General features: G+C 41.1%; 1 protein-coding gene across 1 annotated transcript in view; it reads right to left on the bottom strand.

Annotated features, from left to right (window-relative positions):
- The window catches only part of PITPNM3 (PITPNM family member 3), a gene marked incomplete at both ends in the record, with an annotated part of 121,292 nt that overhangs the window by 37,819 nt on the left and 67,833 nt on the right, over positions 1-15,640 (bottom strand). The window contains 2 exons of the mRNA XM_082492945.1: positions 4,743-4,978; positions 7,182-7,258. Coding sequence (XP_082349071.1) covers positions 4,743-4,978; positions 7,182-7,258 — 313 coding nt within the window. The remainder of the gene's footprint in view (positions 1-4,742; positions 4,979-7,181; positions 7,259-15,640) is intronic.

The raw sequence follows: 15,640 nt of genomic DNA, 5'->3' as shown, positions 1-15,640 counted from the left end.
AAATGTTCCTAAATGTAACTTTTGTTTTGGTCTTTCTTTCCTTCTCTCTTCCTCTCCCCCACCCCCAAAATATGCAATTACTGTTCTCCAGTTTGGCTAATACTGTAATTTGGGAGCTCCAGTCTGAGGTGTGAATCAATGTACGGTCATCAAATCATATGCTATAAAAAGCATAACAGTTGATCCACTCTGGGATATTTTTCTCCCTGAAAAGGGAAGAGATGGCTCTCAAGTCATCTAGCTGGAACAAGAACGTGCCTTAGTTTTAACCTTTATCTGTCCTTAGCAACAAAGATGGACATAAGTGTTACAGGAGATCAGCCATTCATTATAAACTTACACAGGTTGTGTAAACAGTGTTTTTCTGACTAGTATGAGAGATACAGGAAACCGAAAGTGATGGGAGTAGATGGGAGCAGACCAGATTAAACAATCTGAAAGTTTTACTAGATGCAGTGATTTTGCCCTGGAAGATCCCTTTCCTTTAGGCCATTATTTGCCAGGCAGGGAGGAGAATTGCATAGGTGCCTTCATTTTAAAAGTCCCAGTCCCCAGAAAAATCCCGCTGAACCCAGGCACTCAGCACACAGACACAGCATAATCCAAAACTGATGCCAAGGTAAACAGAGGGTTGTACTGCCCTGGCACATGCTATATCTGCATATTCAGAAGATGGAGGATCCATTCAAACCAAACAAGAAATCTTGTGCTGCTGCTTCGTCAGTCATCTGGCTTACCCTCAATGAAACATTACAATAATTAAAACCACACTTTCTCCCACACAGTTTGCTAAATTGAATGTTTACCACAAGTTTATGCTCCACAACTGTATCCTGGAGCTCTGGCTGTGAAAGTTGCTGTTGTGAAGCTGCAGAAATGTGAGAGCAGGGAACCATCTCTCCTTTTGTACATCACAAGCAGCTCCACACAAGAACATACCAAGGCAATACCAATCTTATGTCAGTGCTGGGAACGATTCTATAGGACATTCCAACATCCAGCTTGGCTATTTTTGGTCTGGCTGAATACCATGTGCTGCAACAAGAGGGAATCAAAAAACAGAGAGAGAAAGTGGGAGCTCTGTTCATTTGGGCTGCCAGCACACACTCCTCCTTCCACTCCACCAGCTCTTCTTCCAGATAGTTGAGACCTGCAGGCACCACATTATGGGATAATGAAGAGACACTACAGAGCCCTGTGTTAACCAATGGCCCGAATGGGCAAGGATGATCTCCCAAACACTCTCTGATGCTTCACCTCCTCTTCTACTATCAGTCCTCCTGCTTTACAGGGCAGTGACTGGGACGTACACCCTTCTCCTTTCCTGGTTGTTTCAGTGTATCCCCCCTTAATGTGAACAGTCAGGCACTCCTTCCACGAGTCTGGTCTGCACCCTGCCACCTCTTCTCCCTATGTGCCTGTCAGTTTTAAGTCCAGCCAGTATTTCAGAACTTTAATGTATTCCTCGTCTCTCCTCTCTAACTCTCATCTGGACCATGCCTGCATCTTATGGTCCAAAATGTGGTTTTAGACCTCCTCAACTCTTCTGCAGGGTTTTCTGCTCTACGTGAGGTTCAAATGTAACCTTGGTCACCATACTGCAACAAAAAGACTATAAAAGTGACCATGACTTATGGGAAGCCCCAGTCAAAACCAAGAGAAGTTTCTCTTTGTTTAGAAAAGAAGAAATCAAGCAAATCGAATTCTGTCCTCCCCATCACTACACAGTTCTCTAGTTATGCCTGGTATACACTTGTAGAAGAGCTGAAGCAGGCTCAAGAGCATGCGTTTCTTTCTCCTTTCTCTATCATGCCATTTAAAATATTTATGTCAAGGAAAATGTCACTAAAGAAAGAAATGTCACCTGAAAAGGTTCTTGCATTTAATGAGTGAATTTCAAGACTGAAAAAGTGGACGAGGAAGAGCAGCTGCTGAAGTGGATACATCCAATGGAAAATTCCATTTGTTATTTCTAAATTCATTTCACTAGAGCCACATCATTATGACAATGTGGAAGCCAATCATACAGGACTCAGTGGAAAGTTTGCTCAACACCTGCTAAAACTTTCATTCATTTAGCACGCAAGTAATGCTGCACAGAAAAGTTGGGGGGGGAGATAAAATTAAGTTGGTGGCGCTATTGCTTGTAAGGCTACCTGGCCATTTAATAGGCTTGGAATGAAAGTGCAACATCTCCTCAACCATATAGCCTAAGATCAGCCTTTGTTCCTTGGTCTTAATAATCTGACAAAGAAACACCCAAATCACTCTCCTTCCCTCACAAATCACCTCCTCTCAGGCTTAATGAGCTTCCACTCGTCAGAGCAGAGTTTCAGCACAGCTGCCTCCTTTCCAGCTTTCAGGGAACACGCCTTAACCACAGTACTCTCTTACCCCTACATCCCTTAAGCTTTTCTCATATATCCTAGGCTAGAGGCACAAACCACGCAGCAGAAACCTTCCTGTTTCCTTCTCAGGCTTTATGTTAGGCCTTTGGTTAATGACAGAAAAATTCCTCCTTGTATCATGTCAGCCTTGTTTCTGTTCAACAGAGTTGAGAAGTCAGGCACCAACAGACTGATTTTCTCATTTATGGTCAACCAGGAAATTTGTTACAGATGCAGGAATAGCATTGTTAACATTAATAGTGGTAATAGTTTTGCAAGGTGCAATACCTTTCACATGAGCATGCACACAGGAACTTCAAAACTATCATTGTTGACGCAGTGTTAACAGTTCAGAGTTACGTTCTTGCTTTGAGTGCAGAAGTAGTGGAGTCCTCATCCCTGGTGGTATTTAAAAGATACGTAGATGTGATGCTGAGGGACATGGTTTAGTGGTGGACTTGGCAGCATTGGGTTGATGGTTGGAGTCGGTGATCTTAAAGGTCCTTTCCAACCAAAACGATTCTATGATTCTATGAAATACTAGACTGAGCGGGTCTCTGAGATGCAGTTGCTAACTACTCTTTCTCTGCAAGTTGCATTTAGTATTTCATAGTGACTTGCTTTTGTACCAAAATATTATTGCAGCTTTTTGCACTACAATAATTTTCAAATGCAGAAGTGACTACCAGGAACCTCAGACAGCCACTAGCCTTAATGCTAACGTGATCTGATGAACTATGTCTTTAAGCCAGACACTATGAGACTTCTGTCTCTTTGTAAGAATTATCTTACACACCCCCAAAACAACCAACCTCCCTCCAAAAATTCCAACATCCCCCAAACTCTCCACAAATCCCAAACCCAGAAAACTATTTTTTTTTCCATAATAAGCTGCTTCCTAAACTGAAATCATAATTTCTTGTTCATATAACAAGTAGTAACTGTTTCCTAGCAGAACCTGGTCTCAGACAGAAACAGGACCTGACAGCTAGAACTGTAAATGTGAATGTCATGTAGCATAACCATACTATAGCTCAGCGTCATTTAAGTTTGCGGAGTTATGCTAGTTTAGAAATTTACTAATTTTATCAACGACAAGACGTTTAAGGCATGCTTGTCTAGTGCTCTTCATTAATAAAGAGCTGACCCAGTATCTACTGTAATGCACAGTATTCTCTCCCAGTCACTCACTAGAAGCCCTGGACTGGGGTCTATCGACCTTTATGCATGTGACTGACCAAACGGCTTAAAGCAAACCACCTATCTCTCATGTCAGCAAGGGCAACCTCATGAGTGCCATCTCCATTTATATCAATTAGCAAATGGATCTGCTCAGACTGGAAATTCCATCAAAGCTTATGGACCCCTTTCATGATGCAAGCAACCAAATTCTAGTTGTACTGTGAACTGACACCTTCATTAGCCAAAAGCACTGTTTCCTAGAGATGCATCTTTTGTAGCCCACCCAAGACACTTCTGTATATGCCATTCTTAAAGGTTAATGACGATAAATGAGTGGTCTACCATAAAACACTACAGGACACAAAGTGCAGTAGCTGATATTGGGAATGAACAATACTAAAATTTTGTCATCTTAAAATGTAAAACCATGTTCCTATGTAAATTCTCTCTCACCAAGAAGACATGATAAATCACTCTCGTTTGAGATATTTATTTCTGTTCTCAATTTCCAATGCAAAGCAGAATTTACTCAAATCAGTTTAAGTTTCTCAGCAACGCTTCACAATCTCCACTTTATTCCTAAACCAATGTTAGCAACATGCCATTTTTGTTTCTTAGACAGGAAACATTAAAACCATCAGGAGGGTTTTCTATAACATTCTGTCCCTACAATGGCCAAATAATGAACAGGTAAATAAGACAGACAAACATCACTTGGCATATCCACAGGTAGATCTAGCTATGTTTTAATTTTAAAATAAAAGTTGACTACTGATTTTTTTGGGGTCATATTTAGGAGGGGGAGGAAAAGTTAACAGTTATCACAGCTTTCTTCTTCTGTCCAGATTTCTTCTGGATTTTTTTTTTCTTTTGGGTGCATGCGGACAATAGGCTGTAGTCCACCATGGGTTTTAGTTTTCTGGTTTTTTGTTTGTTTTTTTTTGTTTGTTTTTTTTTTTGTTTGTTTTTTGGTTTTGGGTTTTTTTTGTTTGTTTGTTTGTTTGTTTTAACAAATACATTTGCTTAGAAAAGGATGAGAGATCGTTCCAAATCTTGCAGCAAGCAAAAGATTAAGAAGGATTTGCAACATTTCATTATGAAAAAGACAGGTCACAGAAAGCCACTCAAAACCACACTGCAAAGCCAAACATTAGAAAATGCAAATGAACTTACTTGGAAACAAGAGAGAAAGCCGCTGAACAGATTGCTGGGCAGGGAACAAGTCTGATTAAGATGTGGCCCAAAGCGGTAGGGAAATGGGCTCGGGTCACTTTCTCAAACACAGAACTGAAGGTGTTGATGTCTGCCAGCTTGCTGCTGTGGTCCACACCTCCAGTGTCTAAGATGTTCCCCCCATGCAGGATCAAAACTAGCACGTGAGTTTTGCAGTTTTGGTGTTGAACTCCTTCCTGTGAGAAAAACAGGGAATAAGAAGGGAGGAAGCATTTTTATGGACAGCATTGGTATACTTGGTGTCACTGTTCACAAGCAATGAGCAATGATTTTTTTCTCCCAACCTCACTGTGATTTTTTTGTGATATTTGCCTTCACTGAAGGGGTGGGGGGTGGTGTGTGTGTGCACCCTGTGTTCCATTTAATTCAAGTATGTCTGAACCAGGTAGAGCACACTATGTATGCTCGGCCAGAAAAGCCTTGCAGCACAGATGCAAATTTCAGATCAACAAAGACTATAAACAGCTTTGTGTATATCAAAAGCTATTTTAAATATATTGATACTGGAGAAGAATTCCAACATCCACAGGCAGCCTAAGCGAATGTCTGTCTAGGTATCATGAACGAGGCTGCTGCGTTTACTGGAAAGGTTCTAATTCAAATCATCACAGGTTCTAAAAAGACAGATTTCTCTGCCAATGAAAGCATCAAGCAAAAGCAGATGATACAGTTATCTCAGCCTTTTGAGATTGGCAACTTCTTACTAAAATGAAAAATGGGGCTAACTTACCCAGACATTTACTGAAAGAGTAAAAAATGTATCATTGCTGATATCCATAAACCTCACAAATACATTTATGAATATGTGAATACATGCATACACAGATAATAATCTGTGTGCTCTGCAGAAAAAACAAGATGTTACCTACTTGAGACTGGAAAAACATTTTGAATGTCTCACAGCTCCACTTTTTTTTTCTTCTTTATGTGCACTCAAAGAGTTCAGTAATACATTAAAAGATTAGGAGACTTTTTCAGGTTTTTGTTTATTTGTTTGTTTTTTTAAATCTTGACTGCCATTCTCTTTGCTTTGGACCACATGATTCCTGGAGACTTCTAGTTTGTGACCAAATATGATCACAAAATAAAAATAACAGTAACATTTCTTTTATTTGTTTGAGAACTGTTACTTGCTAGATTGGGTGATTACTGAGAATCAAGCAATGTTCTGGAAACTTTATTCTTAAGTTCTGGAACGAAAGCCACAGTCTTCAACAGTAAATATGAAATGAGAAGAGTTGCTCTGAGTTTAAGAAGAATAACTTTAATCAGAAAAGCTGACAATAAACACACACACACATAGGCTGTAGTTTAGTGAGGGGTAAGCGTGGAAATGTTGTTTACATGCATAAGACAGAGAAATTGGTAGCTTTAGCACCTGTATAATGGTGACAGAGAAGTGGCTGAAAATGAGAGAATTGCAATTTGTTCCATAAAGCCAGTATCTCTGTTCAGCCCATGATTTTTAGTATCCAGTAGAAGTATTGTGAAGTCGTTTTGTTGACCTGCCTTATATCTGCTTAGTAGTGGATCTTGTAAGAATTTTTAAGGTTCTACTTTTCCTTGCTCTAATTTACAATTTCTCTCTCCATGGGGTCCCATTCCAGTTATTCAGAAGAGAAATGTAATTCCCTGTAAAAGCTAAGAGTAGCTCCTTCCACAGCCAATGCCACCTTGTAAATAAGTGGCGCTACTGATGTGTTGGTGGAACTGAAAGCTTCAAAACAGAGGGAAAAATTCAACACTGCTAAAGTCACTGTTACAAAAAGTCTCTCAGCTGGATTTAACTGGTGTCCTTCATAGGAGGACTCAAAGGGAATGAAATCGATTTGCCTCTCAGCAGTAGTTCAGCCATGACTGAGACAAGGGGCTCAAGGGCTAATCAAAAGGGCATCTGAAGTCAATCAAAGACTGTCATCATTTTCAGGGACTGCAAGATTGGAATTCTTCAAAAATGGAAAAGTAGACAATTCTGCTGCCTGTCCTTTGTGTGGACAGAGGACCTTAATCAGTTAACTGGAAGGAACACAACTTGTTTAGATTCTTTGCTGCTTCTAAAATGAAGCAATTCTGTTACCATCAATTTCATGACTGCTGCTGAATCTGCTTCAGAAAACCTGCATTTCCACTAAGTACTAGGTAAACATAACAATTTTTGTTCAGAGAACCAGATCATATTTCCACCTAAGTTAATTATGCAATGCCCAAAAAGATTGTGATGATTTTCAGTGATTGCACGTGCACCTACTGAATAAGGGAAATAATAAAGGACACACTACGCCATTAAATAGGTTTATAATTCCATAATACAATATGAGAGTATTTCCACATGTCTAGTCCTTGGAAATCATCACAGCTTGTTTTGGGAAACAGTCTCACCTCATTGTCCTCGTGTATTTCAATACTGCCTTGTGCCGGGAACCTTTGCTTTCTTAAAGAGGCTCTATATAATTCACCTGAAAGGAAAAGAGACGTAATTGATCATATAAGTATTTGGCTGCCTCATCTTTTACAGACATCTATGGTGGTAAGGCACACTTCTAGTTTCAGGATAGAAAGATCACTTCACAGAAAATCCTGTGGACAAACAGAACAATGGACAAGGTTTCTTGCAGCCCTACATATTAGAAGGCTCTTCCACTCTTAACAGCAACACTTAGAAGAGGATTCAGGTCCTTATACAGAGGTATGTAGTACTGGTACAGCTGCTGTTGGACATTTCTGCCTTTCTGGAGCAGCAACAGAAAAGGTCACCCAAGGTTCTGCATCATCTCTGCGCCTCCCATACAGGTATTTTAGATACTCTGGTATGTCTTAAATAGCACTAAAAACCTATATATAGGCAAGTGAACTTTCTCCAAAGACCTTCAGGATCCAGCTCTTCCAGACCTCTGTGACTACCTAGGAAACTCCCAGAAGTAACTGTAGTGCTCCATTACCAGGATGCAAAATAGAAGTAACAGATGATAGATCAAAAGACATTTTCTCCTCAAAAAAACCTGTAACCTGAAAAATAGGTAGCGCCAGTGCAGAAAAACACTGGGCTTTGCTAATACCTTTTCACAACAGGATCATGCATGCAACATCCTTTGTTATAAACACAACAATGAAAGTCTCTGCATTGACTTCAGAGCATGATCAATTGACAAAACTAGGACAACCAAACAGACTCAAAGACTCACTTGTGACTACTTCTTTAGGCAGACTGGCTGGACAGCAACCTGCTGTAAGTGGTGGAACATTCACAATATCAGCTTTAAGACCATGAGGCTGTCCACTGACCAGCCTTGGGAAGCATTTCTTTGCAGAGAGAGTGGCCAAACACTGCAACAGGCTCCCCAGAGAGGTGGTCGATGCCTGAGACCCGTCAGTGTTTAAGAGGCATTTGGACAACGCACTTAGTAATATGCCTTAACTTTTGGTCAGCCCTGAAGTGGTCAGGCAGTTGGACTACATGATTGTTGGAGGTCCCTTCCAACTGAAAATATTCTATTCTATTCTACAAAACTCCTACAGCTGGTTATGAAAAGGCTTGCCCCCTGAACAAATCTTCTCTGTCCTTGAGGACAAAAAAGATGATGATATAGCAGTATCCAATTCCGCCCCCCCCCCGCCGTGTTTTTTCAGTCATTGAAGAGAATTGCTACAGGATCTTCATGGTCTCTTCATAATACAGTCTTTTTTCTACAGCTGCATGTCTTAGTTACCTAGGCAACAGCTGTAGGATAAAATTTGATTAGCACTGTTGTCAGCTTCATTGTCACATTTATACATGGGGCCAATCTCTTCCTTACAAATTAATGGAATGTTCCATCCTCCTGTCTCTTACAGCACTTACGAGATATCTACATCAGAGGAGATGAGCAAAGCTTTGCAAAAAACACAATGAAGCCCACTTAATCACACTTTAGCTTACAGGGTTCTGCAATCAGATTCTGGAATGCTGATTTCTCAGGTAAAGAAAGAGGAGGCAAGAAGAAAAACACCGAACTTCTGATTTGCTGCTGTCTCTAAGAAGTATTCTAATGGCCACTGTGCTTTGTTTCCAAACATAAGGACAAGAAAGTGACTGATAGTAGTCAGCATGGATTTACAAAGTGAAAATCATGCCTAACTGATCTGATAGCCTTCTGTGATGAGATGACTGGCTTGGTGGATGAAGGGAGAGCATTGGATGTTGTTTCTCTCAACTTTACTAGTGCTTTCAATACCGGCTCTCCCAACAACCTCATAGATAAACTGAGAAAGTGCGGGCTACATAGGTGGACAGTGAGATATACTGAAAACTGGCTGAACCACCAGGTTTAAAGGGTTGTTATCAGCAGCACAAAGTCCAGATGGAAGCCAGTGACTGATGGTGTACCCCAAGGGGTCACAACTGGTTCCAGTCCTGTTTAGCATCTTTATTAATGACCTAGATGATGGGACGCAGTGTACTGTCAGCGAGCTTGCAGACAATACAAAACTCTGGGGAGAAGCTGAAACACCAGACGGTTGTGTCGCCATTCAGAAGGATCTCAACAGACTGGAGAAATGGGTCAAAGGGAATCCCATGAAGTTCAACCAACTGAAATGCAAAGTCCTGCATCTGGGGAGGAATAACCCCACTTTAACAGCGCAGGCTGGGGACCAACCATCTGGAAAGCAGCTTTGCAGGAAAGGACCCAAGTATTCTGGTGGACAACAAGTTGACCTGGACCCAGCAATGCGCCCTTGCAGCAGAGTGCCAACCACATCCTGGACTGCATTAGGAAGAGTGTCTGCAGGTCAACGGAGGTGATCATTCCTTTCTACTCAGCACTGGTGAGACAACATCTGCACTGCTGTGTCCAGTTCTGGGCCCCTTAGTATAAAGGAGACATGGACTCACCAGAGCAAGACCAGCAAAGGGAGACAAAGATGAGAAGAACCTGACATGAGAAGAGGCTAAGAGAGATGGGACTATTTGTTCTTGAGAACAGAAGGCTTGGGGTATGTGGGGGAAATCTCATAAATATGTGTACCTGACATGAGGAAGTAAAGAAGATGGAGCCTGAGTCCTCTTCATGATAGTCATTGAAAGGACAAGAGGCAATGGGCACAAAGTGAAATATAGGAAATTCCGCTTAAATACAGGAAAGAACTTTTTTACTGTGAGGGTGGTTAAACACTGGAATGGGTTGCTCGGAGTCTCCACCCTTAGAGATATTCAAAACCTGTCTGGGCACAGCCCTAAGCAATCTGCTGTAAATGACCCTACTTTGAGCAGAGGAGTTGGGCTACAAAACCTCTAGAGGTCCCTTCCAACCTCAGTCATTCTCTGAATTACAAGACATTGGAACACAATATTTAGGTTTTTCTTGGCCTTCAAAACATAACAGTTCTTTAAAAATTAGTACCCGATGGCCACTATAACCCACAAACAAGATATTTGGTAGGATGCTCTCTCACTTTCTACCAGTATTATGAAAACTCCAGTTTTACAGCACTCAACTGGCTTTTTTTAAAAGATGCTAAAAAGAGAGTAGCAAAACTGAAATCTGATGGTTTCCCATTTAGAATTTAAAGCATCTACAATGTGATTGATTCTGCTACCATCTCAGTTTCTTAGCAGTGACTTTTTAATTAAGACAGGAAACACATAACATCTACAAGTAAACCTGAGAGGAAGAGTTTAACACCTAAACTATTGACAAGTTGAGTTTATTTGTTCAGTCTGCTAGCAAGCTATGAACCAACCAATACTGACCTAGGAACAACAAATCGTTTTCCTTTGAAATACAAACTCTAGTGGTACCTAGAACAGTAGAGATGCATTCTGCTTTATCTGTTAAATGTGCTCCTATTAATGAGTTTTCCTACTCATTTCACGAGTAGGAAAGTAGCTTCTTTATATGACACTGTTCTCCACAATATTAATTTCTTTTTAAGATACAGAATACTAAAAGCTAAAAATTAGTTGTCATTTATTAAAATCTGCCAAAATTTGAGTATAGGAAGTTCCACCTAAACATGAGGAGGAACTTCTTTACCTTGAGGGTGGCAGAGCACTGGAACAGGCTGCCCAGGGAGGTGGTGGAGTCTCCATCTCTGGAGACATTCCAAACCCGCCTGGACGCGTTCCTGTGCAACCTGCTCTACGGTGGCCCTGCTCTGTCAGGGGGGTTGGACTAGATGATCTCCAGAGGTCCCTTCCAACCCTATGATTCTATGATTCTATGAAAATGGCAAAATTGCCATGATTTACTGCCAAGTCCAGCATCTCAACCTCTGCCTAAATATAACCACTCTCATGTAGTAAGAAGCAACAGAGACCAGTAAAAGTTCTTTATGAGAACTATGACGTGGTCAAACTATGCCAGTCTTTTGTTTAAAAGAAAAAAAATTACGAACTAAAGGTGCCAGGCTGTCTTTAGCTAACACCTTTTATTCCTATACCTCAGTGGACTTAAATAGAGAAATTAAATATTGCAACATCTCAGTGAAGGGGAATTACTTAAGTGGTTCTTAAGGTGCCAGGCTGTCTTTAGATAACACCTTTTATTCCTATACCTCAGTGGACTTAAATAGAGAAATTAAATATTGCAACATCTCAGTGAAGGGGAATTACTTAAGCTGAAGTTGTGGGGTTCAGCTCTTTGGGGAAGGCAAATGTGCTTTTCCCTTCTACAGACAGATGAAATTCCATACAAGACATAAATCCTCCTACCTCTGTAACACCTCCTCCTCCCTCTCATGGGGGGAGGAGGAGGCTTTGAAACCCTTCTAAATGTCAACACCAGAAATTTGCAATTTAGAACTTCAGCTGACTACAGTGTTGCAGCCTTAAAATTCTACTCATCTCACAGGGGTTAGCTGTTCCGAGAAAAACTGGGAGGCCTTCCTCCCTCTGTGACAGATACAAGTTTTAGGAGTGAATGAGAGAGGACTGTTCTAAATAATAATACCAAAGTAGTTCACTGACAGCTTTCAGGATTTAAAACACATTTTCCTCTGTTTCTTCCAGCAATGCAGAAGAAAATAAATGCATCACATAATGCTATAGATGAGTCAGTTTACTTTTCTTTTTAGCATTCTGCGCTCACACTGCGTTTGTGGTTCTGCTCCATTTGACGTATGTTTATCGGCAATCTGCCAGACCGTAAGGGAGCGGACTGTAATTTTCACCTCACCAGGAACACTGGTTAAGCAGGGTCTGGCCAGGTTATTCTAAAAGCACTGAATTTAGTCCAAAACACGTTCCGAACACTGTGTACTCTTCTGCATTAGGATTGAGAGCTAACTCTACATCAGATTCTACCACTGTCATTCCTTACAGCAAGTAGAAATGTACTTAATCTCTGTGGCTATGTTTCTGCATATTTAAAAGCACGGTAATTATTCTTGCCTTTCTGGTAGGCAAGAATTTACAGGATTAGTCATTTAATACTTGTATAAAAGAAAACAATACAACAACAAAACCCAAAACACCAGGAAACAAACCCAACAATATGCACCCATAAACTCTGAACTTCCACCAAATGCAATTGCTTTCTGGAAGTCTCTGCATTTAAAACTGCTTCTAATTAAAAGTGTTGTTTCCATACGCCTGTCCAGAAGACTCACTTTTTTCTGAAGGTCATCATACGAAAAAGTGTCAGTTTTTTAACATCTCAGCTCACAACAGAACCAGCAGCACAGAAACACTAGTTTTGTGTCGTGAAAAAGGATTATTCAGGGCTATGATGCACCACCTTACAGTGAACCACAGTATTTAAGAGAAGACTCAAACAGGAAACCCAGGACTCCTCATCACATGCTCACAAACCTCTTCGGTTATCCATACAGTGCAATGCACTACACAAAACACTTCCTGGGATTACTCGTGTGCTGTTCCTTTGAAACCCTTGTTCTGAACATATGATTTAGAAAGCAGAGAGGGTGGTTCCTTTTCCCTAACGCATCAAATGCCAGGCTGCAGGATAGTTCCTTGCTTCACACACATGCAAATGTCATAGATGACTGGACACTAGGATTCTAGGCATTGTTTGAATCACATTTTCTATTCCATTTTTAAAATATCCTTGCATCATAAAATGTGGCTTCTTTCAAAACTTGGTATCTCTGATACCGCACGATATCAACTTGCAGTATCAGAGATTACAGAAATAATGATGCACAGATCACTCTATGGAAGCATACGAGGTATTCTTTACTTTCAGACATACCAATGTGCATAGTTCAACTGTCTTCACAACACCACTACACTGCCAAAAGTTCAGGCTGCAGTAACATTAGAATGTACAGTGTCATTTTGAAAATCTGCACCTAGAAATACAGTTTTAACATTAAAAGAGTGAGAAGATCAGGGAGAGGCCAAGGCAAAGAGGAGCCAGGTGTCTTTTTGCTGATTTGCAGCACAAGTGAGGAATTTCAATGGACAGATCTTCAGCACTGTGCTGCCCAAAGACACAAACTTGCCTGAATTCAAAGCAGTCCCACAGTGGGGAAGGATGGGGGGGCTGCATGTCATGCATGTGTAAGGGGATCAACACATACCTTTATTTCAAGAGATGTCCCGATCATATACTTTGAAAGATAATCAGATTTTGGGTCTACATAGGTTCAGCTTTATTGTTTAGGTTAAATACAAGAGACTTAAGTTACTGAGGGATCTTCTCAATCACGATGACAATATAAAGGGTAAGACTAGTCAGCAGCTACAGCTCTGTAGGATACAGAAATGGACAGTATGACCAACTAGAGAAAATGACAGAAATTTAATTAGGCACTGAAATGAAACTGATTACAGAGAAATTATGTGTTTTACTGTTTACTGGAAAGGCTTTAATGAGGTAAAATAATAACATGGCTTTGCTGGACTGAACCTCTCTGATGACATTATCAACATCTTACAGATTTTTCCAGCTGTCTTGATTCAGACCATCATTATGTCAATTCATGCTAATTGTATCATTACATAAATTACAGTAACAAAAAAGGTACCCAAATCCCATACAGAGCCAGAAACCAGTGGATTGTAACAGCTAGCGATGCAGTCAGGAAAGGTCAGGGTGCGATAAGATTGAAAACTTTCTGCTCATTCATTTTGTCTTGTCTGTTAATGAACCTGCGAACGCCCCAGCTACAGAGTCCACTGGGCTTCTCAAATCTGGCACACGGAGAGGAGACACAGGTATAGGAGAACATGCAGAAATCTCCTTCCCCAAGGTCAGCTCCTCTGCAGGCACCCAAACCACCTGGCCTGTCCTGGGCAGGGGGCAGCGGTGCTGAGTTCCAACTGCCCTCCTCATGTCCAAATTTACAAAAGCAACCAGGTCTCCAAACACGCTGACAGCTTTCAAAAACACAGCCTTTGTCTTAACGCTTTCCTGGAAGCAAAACACTTGAAAATCTCTATCTAGACACAACTGCTGAGCGGCCCTACACGGCTCTGACTCCCCCTCCTCCCCCAGTGGCAGAGGGGGATGGGAACGGGGGTCGTGGTCAGTTCACCACAGGTTGTCTCTGCAGCTCCTTCCTCCTCAGGGGAGGACTCCTCACACTCTGCCCCTGCTCCAGGGGGGCATAATTTTCAAGACATTTTCAAGACATTTTCAAGACCCGCCTGGATGCAGTCCTGAGTAATGTGCTCTGGGCAATCCTGCTTTAGCAGGGGAGTTGGACTAGATGATCTCTAGAGGTCCCTTCCAACTCTGAAAATTCCATGATTTGACAAACACCTTTCGTAACTTTCTACAGGTTTGTAGTCTGATAGCAGCAACAGAAGTATCAGGGATCGAAAGAACAAAATTAATGCTATTATATTCCAACTGCAACAAGTTAAATGAAAAGACTCATTCTCTTGACGGGGGAGAGAAAGCAAGACAGTGAGGCTGAAGCCTTGCAGAAAGAGTAAACTCTCTCAACCCAATCTGAAAACTGAAAACGGAAAATCCCATGCCTGGATGAAAATCTGAGACAAAATAGCATCCTGGAGACACATCCTGTAATCTGGGACTAACTCAGACAACCTGGGACACCTGGTAACCTTAATTAAAATAAGTGGCCAAATGTAAGTACTATGAATAATTTGATTTGGCTGAGATCACAGTGAGTGCTCAACATGGAAACAGCAGCCTCATTATTAAACAACTATGTCAACAGGTAAGTAAAATCAGAAACTGATACTTAACCTATTGCTGATCAGATGCTGAACTATAAGGAAGATGCTCACAGTCCTAAATTAAATGCAACCACATTACAGAAATTATACTGCTTTTCAGTCTAGCAGTCAGTATCCAGGACCAGAGCCTACCATCTGAGCCAACTGATTTAATGCCTAGGGAAGAGATTTACCAAGTACTTCTGGAGAAAGAAACATACACTGCTACCACAGATACCAGTGAGCCAGCGTCTCCGGCAGGGGTAGTTTTGGACTCAAATTCCCACTGGAATTGGTATATATATGTTACACACGTTCATCAGTGACTTACAGAGATGTCAAGTAAGCTTTGTGTCTATAGCCTTGCCTGAAGTAACTCGCCCAAACAGTCTCTTCATGTGGAGTGACAAAAAAAGTAAATAAGTACCCTGAATCTAGCAGAAAAGAATTTGCACCATCATTCCCAAACTTCTAAGAACATGAGGCACAGTTGAAACCTGTACTAAGACTCAAGCCAGGTCCTCTTTTTTTTTTTCCAGACCATTTCAAACATCCCTAATATTTTGCCATATTAATTCGGGAGGAATTTAGAATAAAAACAAGAGAACTTGCTTTAGATACAAAGCATGAGGTGGTGATAGATCCCAAAGAAAACTGGTATTTCCATTATCACACTCCCATGGGAAACTATGCCACTTCTTGCCATCTGCTGTGC

The sequence above is a fragment of the Vanellus vanellus genome, assembly GCF_965231255.1.
Source record: "Vanellus vanellus genome assembly, chromosome: 19".
Lineage (NCBI taxonomy): Eukaryota > Metazoa > Chordata > Aves > Charadriiformes > Charadriidae > Vanellus > Vanellus vanellus.
This window is presented reverse-complemented; position numbering and strand designations above follow the sequence as displayed.